This window comes from Eschrichtius robustus, chromosome 10 (assembly GCF_028021215.1).
Source record: "Eschrichtius robustus isolate mEscRob2 chromosome 10, mEscRob2.pri, whole genome shotgun sequence".
Taxonomy (NCBI): domain Eukaryota; kingdom Metazoa; phylum Chordata; class Mammalia; order Artiodactyla; family Eschrichtiidae; genus Eschrichtius; species Eschrichtius robustus.
This window is the reverse complement of record NC_090833.1, coordinates 15384957-15403180: the sequence shown is the minus strand read 5'-3', so window position 1 is coordinate 15403180 and position 18224 is coordinate 15384957. Positions and strand designations below refer to the sequence as shown.

Below are 18224 nucleotides of genomic sequence, written 5' to 3'. Positions count from 1 at the left end.
GTGGCTGACACAGAATCTGTTAAGTGAAGGTGACTTAGCCTCAGTCTTTTTAAGAGTGGATCTGTTTTCATTGAATAAAGTTGAATGTGGAATCCCCAAATATGAAACAGATGAAAGCATCACTGCTCTGGCAGAAGCAGGGTGGATAGACCCCAAGCCTGCCTTCTTGCTCTTCCATGATGCCTTCATGGAAACCCTGGAGACACAAATACAGAAAACACCCAGATGTAGCTCGTGAATGCCCTGGGAGAGTGGAGTCTGAGAGACTTGGATTTGAATTCTAGCTCCTTCTCTGTGGGTCCCTGAGAGAGTTGATAAACCCTAGGTGCTATGAAGGCATGAGCCCTGTCTTGTTCACCCCTGCATTCTCCATCATTCTTCAGAATACCTGGTACATCGAGAGCAGGGCTGGGACTAGGGTGAGGCCAGCGAGGCAGGCAGGCCTTTGAGGAGGCACGCCCTCTCAGGTGAGGACCCGGTCCTCGCGTGACCGGGGAGGGAGTGCTTCCTTCATGGTAGGTGCCTCCTTTGCTTCACTCTACTCCAGCCCCTGAGCAAAGGCCCTCAGTCAATAAATTGTTTGATTCATCAATTAACCCAGTTTCTGCACCGTTAAGATGGGGATGCTAAAATCTGCTTTGCCAAGTAATTTTAAAGTTAGATAATACATTTAAGCAACCAGAATAATGTCACATAGCAGTCAGGGAGGGCTACTGCTAATTTGCTTCATCTGTCAGATGGATCAGACAGACTACAGAGGCTGAAAGTTCAGGGTATTTTCAGGAAACAGAAATCCAGCGCAGCCAGAGCCAGTAAGGGAGAAGCCAGAGACAATCCAGAAACCTGTGGGTCTGGACCATGCAAGGCCACGAGCTCCAGACACGTCTTCTGTAGTGCATGTGCCCCTGCACCAGGTCTGAGCCTGTGGAGGTGGCAGGCGGGCCAGCACTTACCTCTCTCTAGGCAGCTGGTGGTTGGGATTGTGGCGGCAGCGGACGCTGAGGCCGAAGAGCTTGCGGGCGGTGCGCTGGATCTTCTGCCTCTGGGCCTCCGCGGCGCTCTGCAGGAGCTTGTAGCGGTTCTGCAGGTCCCAGTCGTTGCCCCAGTGCTGATGGATGCTCCCAATGCTCAGGAAGTGGTTGCTAGGGAGACGCTTCATGAACGATTTAAACTCATCTAGCAGGAGACAAAGGCCGAGAAGGCGGGCTGAGCATGACACAGCCCCCATCTGAGGCTCAGATGCTCAGCCCCACCCACAAGCAAAGCAGGCGCACAATAAAGCCAACTTGTTGGTGGCCTACAAACATGGCACTAGCCTGCTCCACTCCTAGCAGGCCGTGAAGAGGCCACTGTGTTTTCACTGACGGGTCTTTGACTTTGCTACCGCAGGTGTGAACCTGCATCCCGCATCCTTGCTTCAGACAGGGCTGCCCAAACTTCTGTCATTTGAATGACAACTTTATGACATTCACATATCACTTGTACTTATATTTACTTGTAACTTATCTTTGAATCAATTAAACCAAATTTTTATCCAATCCAAGTAGAGAATCACTATCAAATGCCCTCGGTAGAACAGGAGCTATAAAAGTAAAGCTGTAAAAATAAATATAATGAAAATGATATTAATAAATTCTAGCCAAACGCTGTGGCCTGCTAAATGACCGAACCCCTGTGCCTGCTCTCACTTTGAAATTTAGGGAAGGAGCAAATGATAGATGTGAAAGGATATTAGCAGCAACTGAGACATTCTCTTTGATGTAATCTTCAGGATCGACAGAGAACTGACGTCGATCACCCTCCCCACTGTGTGCCCCACTCTCATTGGAAGCTGCATGTGTGGACCACCTTACATCAAGTCACATTTTGGGAAACTCCAGCTTAACAGATGGGGACGAACTCTTGCGTCTCCCGGGTGAAGATTTCTGCCTCAGTTTATAATGCTGAGTTTCAGTGTGTCAGCATGTGCTACAAGGTGACACAGCCTTAGAAATTATCTAGGTCAGCTTTCTTGTTCTACATTTGGAGAAACTGAAGCCTCGAGCGGGAATATCATTTTCTGAAGGTAGAACAGTCCATGAGTAACAAGAGACAGGACTAAAACCTGAGCTGTTGTTTTCTGATCCAATACCTCCTACTCAACCCCCCACTCAACTACTGGGAAAATTAAAAAATTAAGGGGTCGATCATTTTGCAGCAAAAAAAGGCTAAATGGTTGGAATATCTATCATCTATCTATCATCTATCTATCTATCTATCTATCTATCTATCTATCTATCTATCTATCTATCTATCTATCTATCTAATCTATCTATCTATCATCTAGCTAGCTAGCTAGCTAGCTAGCTATCATCTGTCTATCGATATCTGAAGCTTGATACTTTCCATAAAACCTACAAGGAAATTTCAGGTATATTAGGCATTCTTTTTTTTCTAAAAAATGCCTTCAAAGCTCTCGATAAGCACCAGGGTCAGTCTTAAACATCTACAATATATAAGTGATTTTAGAGCAAACGTACAAGGTGGGTGCTTTTAGTGCCCCCTTTTATAGAAACTAAGACACAGAGAAGTTAACTTCCCAAGGTCACACAGCCAGCAAATGGTAGAATTAGAACTCTAGACTGGCTCCGAATCTTATGCTCCTATGTAGCACATTACACTTACTCTCAACACATAAAGAGGATCAGTGAATTGAGAGGAAAAAAACTATATATTTTTTAATATATTAATATCTTTTATGTTAAGGTGCTGAAACAGGAGTCTCTGACTCCCCAGGAACCTTGTTACAGACAGTCAGACATGTATGAGTTCAAACTGATTCTTGACCCTTGGATGGCTGTATAAGCATTATTCTCTCAATGCCTCAGTTTCCCCATCTGTCAATAAGAGCATCTAATTCAAATCTTGAGAGACGCTGTCTGCCTAAATAGCTTTCGATACCCAGAAGGTGCTGAGTGGATGGCTGTGTAAGACTGGGAGGATCACACACGACGGTACTGATGGATTTACTCAGTGGGCTGGCTGGGGGCAGGGGACTGGCCCTAATGACGCTGCTGCTTTGGCCAATCCAGCTCTCCCTGCCCCACAGCTCATCCTGCAGAGGGCTCTGCTGACCTCGGAGGAGATAACAGTCCTTTGAAAGAACCAGAATTTGGGTCAGATACGAACACCTAATTAAAAAGTGAAAATCATTTCATTTTCTTGACTGAAAGTAGAAGGGTTCCCTCCCAATAAAGGAGGCGTAGACCCCCATTTATGTGTGTAAACTAGGTCCTATGTGACCACTAACTCTCGAGCCATGAAGGAATCAATGGCTTTAACCTTTGGCCAGTCATTAATTCCTCCAAATTACTTGGGGCTGAGTCATTAAGGTTATGGGTTGCAAAGGAAAAGGAGGAAAGTACACATGTACAAGCCACATACACGTGTGGATGGATGGCTTTGTTTTCATGGGTACAAACATTTCAAATGCATGAGTGCAGGATATCTAGAGGAAAGGTGTGCTTTTGTGGAGAGACAATCGTGACACAGAAATCATTTCTGGGGCCTTTTCAGCTTACCCTGCAGCATCTCAGCTTTCTGCATTTCCTCCCCCACCTACCCACTCAAAGTGGCTTCTCTTCCTTGGGAATACAGATTCTGTGCTAGGGATCCCTACTACTTGTGCACCCAGCCTACACCACCCCCCTTGCTTTTTAGCAATCAGTAGGATCTCTTTTCAAAAGCATTTTATCAAATGCTTCTTTTGTTTGAGGCCAGATAATCATCATAATACATTTCCATCATGAACCTCTCCTCTTTCATGGATTCCTAGGATTTTAAATGGACTAATGGGTGCAGGTTCCTAAGGCATCACAGCTCCACTCGATGACCCCGTGAGAGCAGAATCACGGATGCATTCTGCGCTCCCAGAACTGGTGGGGAGCCTAGAGATCATGGAAACCAGTGGTTTTCAAACACAGCGCTCTACAGCTCAGCCTTTATCTGCGGTACACAGTGGCTCCAAGGTAAGATTTTGTTTGATCAAAGGGTTTCTTGGCTAAAGATTTAAATAAATTCAAATATTAAAAACACAAACATGTCCTCTCATTTATCAGATGAGGGAACTGAGGCCTGAGGGTGGGTAAAGTAGAATTAATAAGTTACAAAAGCTGCTATGAGCAGTGGATTTGGAATCAGGCATTCCATTACCAGCGCTGTCATTTACTAACTACGTAACCCAGGGGAAGACACTGGGTCTTGGCACGCTCCCTCCTCTAGAACACAGGAATATCACTACTCACTTTAACTCAATCTATTAATGTTGTAATAGATTTAAGGGATATAAGGTTGTGTTAAAAACAGAAACGCTCTCTACATACGTCCATTTATTTAACAGATCTCTGAGCACATATTAAATGCCAAATATCTACTTGGCATCTCTTTTTGGAAGTCTCAAGGGTTCCCAAGCTTTTCACGTCCCAAACTGAGTACACAGTCTTCTTTCCAAACCTTCCAGGGTGTTCTAGCTCTGTGAATGGTACCAGCATCCATCAGATTGTCTAGCAAGCATACCTAAAAAAAGTCCTTGGAGCTCACCTCAACACCCTTCCCTTCAACTCTCAGAGTCAATCTACCATCAAGCCCTGCTAATTGTTCCTTCTAAATACCTCAGCATCTCTGCACGTTTCCCATTTTTACTACCTATACAACCCCTGTAACTCACATGGCAACCATCTCTCTCCCAGGCGCCTCCCACTGGCCCACCTGCACTCACCCTCTCGTCTCTGCACACACTCAGGTACTGAGACTCTCCCTCGAGGTGGCCTCTCCTGACTCCCTGGCCATACCGCCCTCCAACGCCATGAGATTTGCTCACAGGAGCTCCTCGCTCCTTACACACATATGATTAGCATGTCACTGTTCTCTGCAGGGTTACATGATTGCCTGGATTGCCCATTAACTAGAAGCTCCACGAGGCAAAAATCCAACTCTGCACCTCACCTACTTTATGGCCTCGGGTGACTGATGCTCCTCCCCTGAAATTCATTTTTCTCAACCACAAAAACAGGAAATAGCCAAGTTACCTGAAAAGTGACTTCCAGCTATGAAAGTGAATTCGTTGGATAGCTATAGCAATAGCTACCTATGTATGTACATATATATAGATATATACATACCCATATTTACACATATACGTGTGTTCATTTATTTAGGGAGACAGGTACACACACGCGCACACACACACACACACACACACACACAGACTCAGGAATCAATACAACTAGCTTTGACTCCCCTCTCCAGAGGCTTCCTATGTGCTATGACGCATTATTCTCTCTGTCGTCTGGGTACCACAGAAGCAATACGTCATAGGACCACAAACTTGATTATGTCATTCAGTATTCCACTCGCTGGAGAGTTACTGAGTGCCTACTCTTTGATGGCTACTAGGATGGCTCTGGACCCTCCAACGTGAAAGACTTGGGGGGTCACTGAATGTTCCCCTCAGCCATACTAATTCCACTGAGACCATTTTCTCGACTTGGCATGGCACCATTCACGCAGTAGTAGCATTAGGCTCTCTACCTGAATTCTCCAGGTCCTTGTAAGCTTCGGCCCAAGACTTCGCCATGCTGGCCAGCGTGTACTCCATGATCTGGATGTCAGTGATGGGGCAGTTGCACTGCGGGAACTCCTCGGCACACTGGCATCTACACTGGCTGTTCTGGCACACGTATTCCCCCTCACCGTTGCACATGATGTAGCTCAAGGCTGACTGGACAAATTTCTCTTGCAGATACTGAGGGAAGATGATCTGAAGACCTGATTGAGAATAGCAAGGAGGGGAAAAGGAAAGGTTAGAAAAGGTGTTTCATTAACAGTTTCGAGAGGTGATGCGTAGGACTCCGAAGCTGCTAGCTTTCTCTTTGTGTATTGTAACCAAACTATTTCTGGGCCTGCCTAGATCCACACAGGGCATAATTGGCGAGGCCTCCAGTTGCCTTGCTTCTAGTTAAACTTCTCAGGTCATGACCTTGGCCATCTCTGCACTGTGTACTCTATTCCGTGATATTAGGACTGAAGCTAGAGCCAGATCTGTTAATATACCTTTTCCATTTTGGGAGAAAACCCTTATTGAAAGCACAAGATTGCTGTTCATTTTTCCTTATTTCCTTCTTTTCTTTCCTTTTCCTTTCATCTAATATTTATGAACCCTATTTATGAAGCACAAGTCCTGAGCTAGGCACTAGGGTCTATAGAGATAAAAAAGACATGATCTTTGCCCTTGGGGAGTTTATAATATAATCAGCAGGGGTAGACATGGACACACATCATCATAACATAGCTTTACAGACCCAGAGCAGAGGCGGCCGTACGAGGTAACTGGACAGCAGAAGGCTGCAGATAGCATTGCTGGGATAGCAGGGAAACTTTTGCAGAGGAGATGATATTTGGGCTGGTTGAAAAGTGAATGAGAGATCATTATGTAAAAAAGAACAGGAAGCATACTCTAAAGAGAGGGGTAGTAAGAACTAAGACCTGACATGTCTGGGAGTTGCTGGTGAATGAAATGAATTTGATGGGTGGGGTTGCAGTGCTGGAGGAGAACGGGTTTTAGAAAAGGGCAGATGCCAGAGTGCAAAGGTCGTTATTATATGCTAAGGAACTTGGACTCCATCCTGTGAATAATGGGACTACTTTGGTAGTTTCCTGGGTAAGAATGATATAAATAGAGTTATATAATTTAACAGGACCACAGTATCACTCACACATACACATAAATATCAGTGGAGAATGGCATCAAATTAAATTAATTATCTCTTCTTTGCTTAAAAATGAAGAAGGCAAAGCCCACCAAGAGGAAATGAGTAGCTCATGGTTATAAGATGAGTACTGTTGACCACATCTCATGATTTTTTCTCTATACTTGACTAATCAAAGTCCTAAGCCAGAGGGCCAATGATGGAGAAGGATTTATCTCGGCATGACCACCCCTCTTGTACCTATGAAATGTCAGCACAGCAGGCCATTGCCTATGGTGCCCAGAAAAAAGGACAACTCTGGGCTAAATTAATTAATTCAAGCACTTTTGCCTGGGACATTTCTCTCCACCTCATTTGGAGCTGCCAACAGTTTTTGCCACCAATGCATATTGGGGTAATGGTTTTACTACCCACTGCATAAAAGAGAACTGTGCTATTTGGATTAAATTTTTTTCTCATTCCTGCTTCAGGGACATCCCTAATCCTACTCATCAGGGATCTGCTGAATAAACTCAGCATTTCTTTCACTCTTGACTTCAAAGTTGTGTTTCTAGATTTTTATCTTTGTTTCTCTTGCTTTCAAATTATTTTAAAAAAACGAAGCCCATCATTTCAACCTGTCTTCATATGGCAGCTAAAAAAAGACTATTTTCAGGGGGGCCTTGTGAAAAAGAAGACTGTGCTTCTAGTATGCCTTCTGGTAGGAAACCATAACACAGTAGTTAAGAGCTGGGCATTACTAGAGTCAGGCTTCTCTACTGACGACCTAAGTCATCTCAAGTTAGTTAGTCAACCTCTCAAAGGCTCCACTTTCTCTTCTCTAAAATGGAGATACTTTTAGTACCTACATCAGAGGGTTACTGAGAGAGCTAAGTGAAATAATTCTTGAGAATTGTCTAGAACAAGTCCCTGATGCATAGCAAACAAACAAATGTGATTTATTCCTATTTTTGATGATGATGATGATAGGGATGCCATTTCTCTGATTAAAATTTTTTTAAAAGTTTCAACAGAAACTGCAGGATAAACAAAGGAACAATAGCTGTGAGTATCTAATCAGAAGAAGAAAATATCCAGAAGGCAGTGTTTGGGTATTTGGAGAGTTTCCACAAAAAAGTGGGGTTTAGAATTATGTGTTTGTTGAACCAGCACTGTGGGAGGGCTATTCGGAAAGGTGGATCCTTTGTCAACATGCACAGAAGACATTCTAACAGACAGAGCTGAACAGCCCGGGGCGCTGATCCACCGAAAGGCTGGGTGAGCGCCACCCCAGTGAGCAGAGGGTCCAAATGAGTGAGTCACTGCTCAGAAGGGCTCCTGTACGGAGGGGTATGATGCAAATACCAAAAGGTAGAGCAAACCAAATCAAGCAGTAAAGTCCTTCTAAACCAAGTCTCTAATTCTTTCAGAGTATGCATTATTGAGTCACTTTATGTGTAACACCATTTTCACTTCCAAAGCAAAATTTATTTTTAGCTGATCCCAATCCCCTATAGGCATGAGTCTATGGATTGGGGTTAAGTTTCTGTTGCTTAAAGAAACTGTACAGACTATACTCTCCGTCCTACTTTTCTAGCTTTCTCATCATTTTCTTTCTCCCCCTTTGTAGGGGATAAAATATTCTATTCTTGGTCCCAGCCCAAAAGGAATTTGGGGAGAGCATTTTTCAAAAATTGCATTAAATCATTTCTCCATCTGGCAAGGATACAAAAGGCAGTATTACCTATCCCATTTAATGCAACTGAAAACAGATGAAGTTTGCGGTTGGGGGGTTTCTGGGAGCAGCTGAAACACAAAACTGGTTGCTCTTTAAAAATGGAAACCCAGAACCTGCCAAGCTGTCTTTGAGGCGGAATCTCCTGGGCAAATTTGAAAGAGAATAATGAAGACATAGCAATTAAAAGCACTTTTCTGCAAAATGTCATTACTGTTTAAAGTTACATAACCATTTCTCCAGCAGCGGAGGTTCACATAGCAGTCACCGGCAGTGTCGTCTCCCAATGACCTGTGTCCAACAAAGAGGCCCATTGCTGAGCACCTCCTACATGGGCGCCTGAGTCCTGCCGGCTTCAATGGGAGCCATAAATAATTTGGAGGGGGATTTGGCCTGGGGAACCACAGTTTGAAAGATATACAGCTGCCGGCTAGGGTGGAATCTTCTGTCCCCAGAGTTCCCAAAGATACACACACACACACACACACACACACACACGGAAAGGAAAACTGAGAAAATGAGAGAGAGAAAAAGGCCACCCTTGGTGCCAAGCATATAAATTTGGCCTCACAAAACCCAGGAAGGCAAGAGTTGAAAGTTCCATTTGCACAGCGACTCACCCATGCTAAACATATGGAATCTGCTCACCCGGCCCAGTCTTGTTATACTTAAAAAAAAAAATCTTGTTGTACTTTAAAATGGAACGTTCCACTGTTCCACAGAGGGCACGATGTCGATGTGGGAACCCCCATGTCATCTGCCTTCTCTTTTCCTGATTTCTGCCCCATCTTCCTCAGTCCCCCCTCCTGCCTCACCTTCAACACGCATGTCGCACGATATCTTTTGTATTTTACGTACAGTCTCTGTGTGCTGTCACACGAGAGGGTACCTCTATTTCGTTGACCGCCTCCTTCCTCTTCTCTCCTAATCCTCTCTTCTTTTTTTTCAGGACACACGGCCATCCTGCTCTTTTTCAGTCCCTCTTTTGTGCCAGTCTTATTCTTTCTACAGTCTCTGTACTTGTCCTCCCCTGTGCCTAGAATATTCCTTTCCCAGATCTCTGCCTGGCCCCCTCGTCCTTCCATCCAGACTTGCCCAGACCACCCGAGTTAAAATGTCTCTTCTATTTGCTTCACAGAATTAGTTTCTGAATGAAATTATCTCATTCATTTGTCTTCATCTTTGTTCCATCTCCCCCATTAGACAGTGGGCTTTAGGGGGACAGCCCACTGTCTAATGGGGGAGATGGGCTTTAGGGGGACAGAGGCTTATCTGTCCACGACAAGCCCCAGAGTGTAACTTAAGGCCAAGCCCGGTGTAGGTTTCAGACTCTCATTTGTTGAATGAAAGAAGCATCCTCTTTCTCATCCCAACTGAAGAGAAAGTTGTCCCTAAAACCTTTGAGGCCATTAGAATTGAGGACATGTCTATAGCTCCACAACTATAGTAAAAGACTCAGGACTTAAATCTGGGAATTCGGACTGAATTCTGAAACACTCGCGGTTCCTTCCGCGTCTCCAGTGGGCAAGTGTGGAAACTGAGACGAATGCCTGGCTTGGGGCCTCTGTGGTACTTATGGCACAGAGTGGCCTCTGGGAATGTCTTAGCCCCTCTGAAACTCAGTTTTCTTGCCTGTGAAGTTAAAAATCCCAATAGCCACCTTCCAGGGCTGTTGAAAAGGGTAAATGAGGGGGGGAAAGGCATAAACAGCACTTTAGCAAACACCTGACTCTTATGGGCTGAATGTTTGTGCCCCTCCCACCCCAATTTCATATGTTGAAACCCTAACCCTGCCCCCCCTTGTGATGGCATTAAGAGGTGGGGCCTTTGGGAGATGATTAGGTTTAGATGAGGTCATGAAGGTGGGGTCTCCATGATGGGATTAGTGCCCTTATAGGAAGAGGAAGAGACGGGAAGGCATGCACGCTTGTGCTCTCTCTCTCTTCCTCCCTCTCTCCCTCTCCCCCTCCTTCCCTCCTTCCCTCCCTGAGCACACACTAAGAAAAGGCCACGTGAGCACACAGTGAGAAAGCAGCTGTCTACAAGCCAGGAATGTGCCTTAATCAGACACCAAATCTGCTGGCACCTTGACCTTAGACTTCCCAGCCTCCAGAATGGTAAGAAATAATGTCTCTTGCTCAAACCACCCAATCTATGGTATTTTGTTATAATTAAGTGTTCAATAAATGTTAGGTTCCTCCATTTACACCCTATTAGAACATAATCCATTACCTGGACCAAACTTGAGCCCTTCTTGGAAAAAGCCTTCTTGAGTAGCCCCATTTGGGCTAGTAGGAAACATGCCAAGAGTGCATTTTGTCTTAATAGCGTTATAGTAATTATTGTAGGTGTTCATTATTATCGTTCCATTGTTTGTACTTCAATGAATTTTCCTTCCTTCCTTCCTTCCCTCCCTCCCTCCTTTCCTTCCTTCCCTTCTCCCTTCCATCTATCTTCTTCTTCTCTCCATCTCTCCTCCCTTCTTTCCACACATATTGCTTAAGCTCTACTGGGTGGCAGGCACTGTGCCATGGATACCAGTGTGAATAGAGCAGGCAACTCCCTGCCCTCGCTGACCTCACAGTTAAGGAAGGAGACAGACCTGTAAACAAGCTGCTTGGATGCAGTGAGACCAGTGCTTTAGCAGAAGCACAAGATTGCTCGGGGAACACACGGGAAGAATACCTAGCCCAGCATGGAGTAGGGGTGGTCAAAGACTCTCTTCTAGAGGAAGCAGCATTTAGGCTGAGACCCAACGGATTAACAGGAGTTAGGGGATGGGAAATCCACAGGAAGAGTGTTCTAGAAAGTAGAAACAGCATGTGCAAAGGCCTCAGGAAATATTACTCTTTCCAACTAAGAACCAACTTAGCCATCACCTTTCTTTCTGATTAAGGTTCATCTTTTTTTGTTTGTTCGTTTACTTCCAAGTTCCCTAGAGAAGAACAACTTCCAGCACCTCAGAGAAGATCACAACTCTGAAGGGAAGAATGACACAGAGCAGAGATCTGTCAGCTCATTAGAGGAACAGCACTTCTTACAACAACAAAGGTCAAGGATCCTGGTCTCTTACAGGCAGGGAGTGAACCTGAGATTCAGAAAAAGAAAAGGCGGCTCACTGTGCTGCTGAGTTTCAACCATTGGGGGGCGCTAAAGTAACAGAACTTTCAGGGTAACCTTACATTGGATCCCTGGAGACCTTTGAGGACATTGTCAATATTGCTGTGTAAAGCAGGCACCTGGTTCAGGTGAGCTAGGGAACATGTCTGGAAAAGAGGACACTATCAACAAAAGTCAAGGTGCTCCTGAGATCTGGAGATTATAATCCAACCTTCATCCCTGACCCTGCTCCTACTCCTTTGCTGACAGGAACTCTTAGCCTCTTTCTCCCTCCTTCAACAAGCAGTACCTGAGGAACTGCTGGAGGAGGTGTTTCCTACCTTCTAAGGACACAGAAATGCTACCTGGAGATTCAAAACTAAAGTTCAGAATCCAAGAGACAAAAGCCTTAACTGATGATTAAAACATAAAAAAGTTGCATGATGTCTGGTAAATAGTAGGTGTTTAATAAATATATTTCAAATATTGAATAAGTCAGTGATCTATTATGAAGATGAAAGAAAATAAGCCTGGGCACGATAATTATGGAAGACTTTGTGATGTGCATAGGATGTGGGTAGAGTCTTGAGACACGAGCCTGGTCTCAGTAGATAAAGAAGGGCATTCCCAGCGTTCCATGGAGAAGGCATACACTGCACAAAGTTGGGTCAGTGTGTGCATACCTTGTATCAATCTAAGTCTTGTTCAAGGCAAGAGCTCCATATCTTCCTTTTGTTTCCCTCAGCTTTGTTTTATTTTATTCTATATCCTAATTACCTAACACAGTAATATTTTTGATGGATTTGCTCTTTTCTGACCTATTTCATTAAACATTAAATGCACGATCTCTTACAGTGCTAAGAGGAAGAGGGAAAAATACAGGTTCTGTTTTGGTTGAGTATAAATATTTTTCTATCCTGTTCTTGCATCAGAATGGGGCCCCCTGTAGATGTCTCTGAGCCCTATAGGAGTCCCAGCTGTTGTCTTGTACCTGCTAAGTTCTGTTTGTCAAATTCTGTCCATTTCTGAAAAGCACGAGGTGAGGAGAACGACAACGAGGACTGTACCTTCTGCAAAAAGTCAGCCTGACCCCCTTCCTGTGAAAGCCCCGGGGTCTCAGACGGGCAGATAAAGGACTTTATGGTTCCAGCAGTCATTCTGAACCTCAGTGTAATGAAGGCATGCAGGTCAATTACCCATCTGTTTGTGCTTCTATTGCCGTGAATTACAGTATCTATTGCTGACAGCTCATTGGAGTGGAATGGAAATAAGACGATAATTCACCGGGTGAAACTGTGCAGAAAGGGCAAAAAGGCTATGATCTCATTCAGAAGCTCAGCCCTGTCTCCATGACGGGTCATTTGCACTCCGGGAAATGAAGAAAGGCAACTACCTGCGGGGAAAAGTGGGTGGGTTCTGGCTTCCCCTTCTGGATAGAGTAACCTTTTGTTTTCCCAGGTATCATCATCTATCCTGCGGGATCTTGAGGAGTAGATGTGGAGATCTTGGAGGAGAAATACAGGGAAACGATATTCTGCACAATAAAATGAAAACCTTTTTAACTGGCAGAAGTTTTGAGGGGTGAAACAGGTTGCCTTAGTAGGTAGAGGGCTCCTCATCACCGGCAGTATAGAAAGGTGACCCTGTAGGGATGCTCCAAAGAACCTATTAATGCATATTCAGTGCCCCTCCCTGCAGTGTCCTGCCTTTGAGAAAATTACACACTCCCACCCTCTGAACTCAGATAGGTTCCCATGACATGTTTTGGTTAATGAAATGTGCAAGTGATGCTTGCAACTTCAAAAACGAAGCTATGAGAACCAACACGTGGATCCATCGGGTTCTCTTTTCCCATCACCACAAGAACAACCATGTTCCATCTAGAGGCCACCACTGTTCTCCAGATAAATGCCTTCTTCATTCTGTGAAGCAGAATCACAACTGACTTGTGATGATGTAGCGTCAGTAAGAAATGAGTGTTTACATTTGCCAACCACTGAGATTCAGGGATTGTTTGTTAGCACAACACAACCTAGCCTATACTGATGGATACAGGAAGTGGCAAACTGGGGCCCATGGGCCTATTTTCACAAATTAATTCTCTTGGAATGCAACCACACAGATTGAAGTATTGTTTACAGCTGCTTTCACATTACAGTGGAAGAGCTGGATAGTTGCAACAGAGAATGTGTGTGACCCACAAAGCCTAAAATATTTACCATCTGGCTCTTTACAGAAAAAGTTGGCCAGCCAGTGTACTAGTTGATCATGAAGATTCTTTCAACCTTGATTTTCTGAGTCTATTCTGTGCTGGTCTTATTTCAATTATTAAGCAAATAGGCATCTATTAGGTGCCGGGTACTCTTTCAGGCACTGGCGAAAAGGCAAGGAACTAGAAACAAAATCCTGGCTCTCATGGAACTTACCCTTCAGTGAGGCAGCCAATCAGAGGAGGATTTAAACTGGCAAAAGGGACTGGGGGCAGGGAGACTTCTAAATGACAATTTTAACTTTGAAAAAGAGAATATGGTCTAAACTATGAAATTGCTAACGATAAGAGGCCAAAATATTTTTTTTCTCCAACATAATTTTAAAATTCAATTTCATAAAATTGCAACATGAAGATGCCCTTGAAGCTTTAAGAAGAGGTTGAGTCAATTTAAACCTAAGCTTCTTCATAGAATTCATGATAAAAACCAAATGACACCTCTAAGACTCTGTGTCACCTGATCCCTAGATCAGCTGATGTCTGCAGATTCTCTTCTCACCTAACTCCCTGTTTTTGCTACATCCTGTACCACTACCACCTCTGTCCCCCAGATGCGCCAAGTTCTCTTTGTTCAGATTTTGGCTCCAGCTCTTATTAACGGCATGACCTTGGGAAGTTAAAACTAAGAGGCTTAACTTCTCTGATTTTCAGTTTCCTCATTAAAGCTTCCCGTGTAGGGTTTTTGTAAAAGTTAAATGAACAATTTTATATCTTGATTGTGGTGGTATCTTGATTACATGATTGGATATGTTTGTCATATTCATAGAACTGTTCACCTCAAAAGGGTGAATTTTTCTGGATGTAAATTATATCTCCATGAATGGGAAAACAAAATCAATTATGTAACCCATGTGAAGCTCTTAGTATGTGGTAGTTATCCAACTAATGTCACTTCCTGTGCTCACCCTGTTTTCTATTGCTTTCTCTGGAAGCCTTTGACAATCTGAGGCATTCTCTCTGTGGGCAACCAAAGCACCTTGCACATACTCAAATTCTAATAGAACACGTATCGCATCATACTATGTGTGTCTATATTCATGTTCCTCCTGGTCTGTAAGCCCCTTGAACGCAAGAGGCAGTACCTTATTCACCCTCCACTTCCTTGTTATCTGGCACATTAGTGGGTACGCAGAAAATGTGTTTGAATGAAGGTGGACTTACTTAGAGAGGATGTGCTTCACAGAGGACCGTGCTTTTCTTTTCTGGGCTGAACACAGCCCCCCTCTCGAGCCATCCCTCACGAGCAGGACCTGTACCACCTTTCCCAACATCATAGCTTGAAACCTGAAGCTACTTTAACTTCAGCTCAATAGTGAAGGGGACAGGTGCTCAGAAACATCGGAGTGAAAAAATGCACAAATTGAAAAAACATCCTAAGAGAACAATGATGCTAAAGGCCTTGACCACTAATTTCAGCACATAGTTTGTTTGGGATCCATTGCTACAAATTATGATTCTTGAGAACTATAACTGCCTTTTCATTCTTTCCATGCTATCAAGCACAATACTAGATCACAGTAGGTGTGTAAAAATAAAACTGTTCAATTCAGCCACTCTTAGGAAAGTCCTTTCACTCACCATATTATTGAGGCAGGCACTGCACTAGATGCTAGAGATCCAGTAATGAATAAGACGGTTTCTGACCTCAGGGGGCTCCAGTTGGGTAGGAGAACAAAATTCATAAATGTACAATTAAAATAAAATATACACACGTTTCAGCAAAAAGGAATAAAAAAAAGACCTCTACTTTTGTAAGAGAAGAGGAGTTTGGAATAGTTATTGTGGACAGGATCGAACCCAAGTGAAATTATAGTCCAGCATTTGCCTAGTTGTATAACACAGAATCATAGATCTGCAGATGTAACCAAGATCAAATACATTCAGGAAACTCTGTGTATTTAATCCAGCTCTTGAGACTCCTAATACACATTAGCCCAGTTAAGGCACTGAGAAGTCCTGCAGTAAATAAGTGTGGTTTATGTTATTTAATCCAGTGTTTCAGTATTATTGAGCTTTTGCTACATTTCTGTTTCCTAACAAACAGCCTCCAAATCCCAGTGGTTTACAACCACAAAGGTTTATTTCTCGCTCATGTTTCATGCTGGCTGGGCTTTGGCTCTGCATCAGATGTCTTCTTCTTTTGGATCTATACTGAAGGAGTGGCCTCTCTCAGGTATATGCCATTCTCATAACAGAGGGAAACAAGTAAAAGCCAAGCCAGGCAATGTCTCCTCAAGTGTCTTCTAAGATGAGGCATGCATTATATTCTCTTACACTCCACTGGCCAAAGCAAATCATATGTCCAAGTGCAATGTCAACTAAGTGGGGTGTATACATCTCCCACAGGACAGCATTGCCTGTCGCATGCAATGCACTGGTATCTATAATTCTCTCAGGGAAGAGAGCGATGCAATCATGCAATCTACCACAAAATAAACTTATATTTCCACCAAAGCTTACTTTTTAAAATTTAATTGCCATATGATCCAGCAACTCCACTCTTAAGGTATATACTCAAAAGAATTGCACAGAAGTATTCAAATAAAAACTTGAACACACTGTTCATAGAAGCAATATTAACAAAAAGGTGAAGACAACCTAAATGTCCATCAACTTATGAATGGATAAACAAAATGTGGTCTATCCACACAATGGAATCTTAACTCAGCCATAAAAGAATGAAGTACTGTTACATGCTACAACATAGATGAACCCTGAAAGCATTTTGTTACATCAAAGATGCCAGAAACACACACACAAAAAACATATTGTATGATTCCAATTATATGAAATGTCCAGAATAGGCAAGTCCATAGAGACAGAAAGCAGATTAGTAGTTTGTCTGGGGCTGGAGGGAGTGGGGAATGGGAAATTACTGCTTAATGAATATGGAATTTCCATTTGGGATGGTGAGAAAGTTCTGGAACTAGATAGTGATGACAGTTGCACAACACTGTGAATATACTCAATGCCCCTGAATTGTGGATTTTAAAATGTTTAAAACATTAAACTTTGTGTGATATATATTTTATCACAGTAAAAAATTAAGATTCAAAGCAAATTGATTTGACAGTTCAAATAAATTTAAATCAGTAAATATTTATTGAGCGTATACTACAAACTAAACACTGAAATAAGAAGTGAATAATGAACACATTAAAAAGGATATGATTCTACTTTCAGGGAATTTAATTGCAATTTAGTAGAAATATGAACAATTGTGCACATGAAACAAGGTAGAATGTATCTAGAACACAGTGGAAGTGCATCGAAAGTGCTATATTTGCAGTGCCAAAGAAGAGCTTAATTCTGCCTAAGATGTACTGTGAGGGAAAAAAATAAAGATTGACTTAATAATCTTAAAAAATAAACAGGTACCGTGTTTGAAGAGAGTCAATGTATAAATTTCCATGGGTGATTTATTTAGGTTTTGGCCATCCTGACGCCTGATTTCTGTACAATCAGAGATCAACAAGGAATCGAGTGGGATGTGGCGGTTAAAGTAGGTCAAATTGTCACACTGATCACGGATCAGTCAGGAGTTCCATGCTGCACACTCGGCCACAAGTTTATTGAAAGGTATAGCCCCACGTGACCACATACCAAACAATAAGTCTTCTGATATTCCCTCCCCTCAACACCAGCTTATGCTCCGTTAGCATTTCCACCTCTTTCTGTAGAAGTCTGAGTCTTGAGTCACCAAATTATTCCAGATTTCTCCCAGTCAGAGGCAGCCCTTTTTATAGTCATCTATACCTGGAATGTTGCGAGGCTTTCGTAATCGTCTGTTATAAAGGTATTTGATCTTTTCTGGTTCTGGATTCTTTTGAGAGTATGAGAATAGCTATGGAAATGGCACACCTACGCACATCCACAAGTTGGCAAGTAATTTTAGGAAAATCACAGACTTTCTAAAGTAAATAGCAGAACCTATCAGCACATAGAAAGCGCTATACAACTACCTCCTCCAATAAAAACCATGATTATACGTTCCAGGTTGAGACACAATATGCTACACACTTTAAGAGCACTGGCATTGAGTGGGCCTGTGTTCAAATTCTTGCTCTGCTGGCTACAAGAGCGTTACTTAACTTCTGTGAGCCTCAATTTGCAAATCTGGAAAATGGGTCTGTGTTGAGGTTTCTGAGAGATTAATATAAAGGAATGAGCTCTATACCTGGCACATGAGAACTATCCAGGAAATCATAGCTATTATTTTGTATCAGCCCTCTTGGGTTTTAGGTCAGGTGCTTTCAACGTATTTTTCAGATAAATTCAGAACCATGACTCCGAAGCAGTGGTGTTTTTATTCCCATTTATTAGAAGACCTAGAGAAGCTCAGAAACTTAATTAACTAGTCCAAGGACTTATCACTATCACATGTGCTCTCGGACAC

At 43.1% G+C, this 18224-nt stretch overlaps 1 protein-coding gene across 1 annotated transcript in view; it reads right to left on the bottom strand.

Moving 5' to 3' along the window:
• BRINP1 (BMP/retinoic acid inducible neural specific 1) overlaps positions 1-18224 on the bottom strand; it is a 124080-nt gene that overhangs the window by 24758 nt on the left and 81098 nt on the right. Inside the window, exons 5-6 of the mRNA XM_068553157.1 lie at positions 5569-5805; positions 954-1176 (exon numbers count right to left, since the gene is read on the bottom strand). Coding sequence (XP_068409258.1) covers positions 954-1176; positions 5569-5805 — 460 coding nt within the window. The remainder of the gene's footprint in view (positions 1-953; positions 1177-5568; positions 5806-18224) is intronic.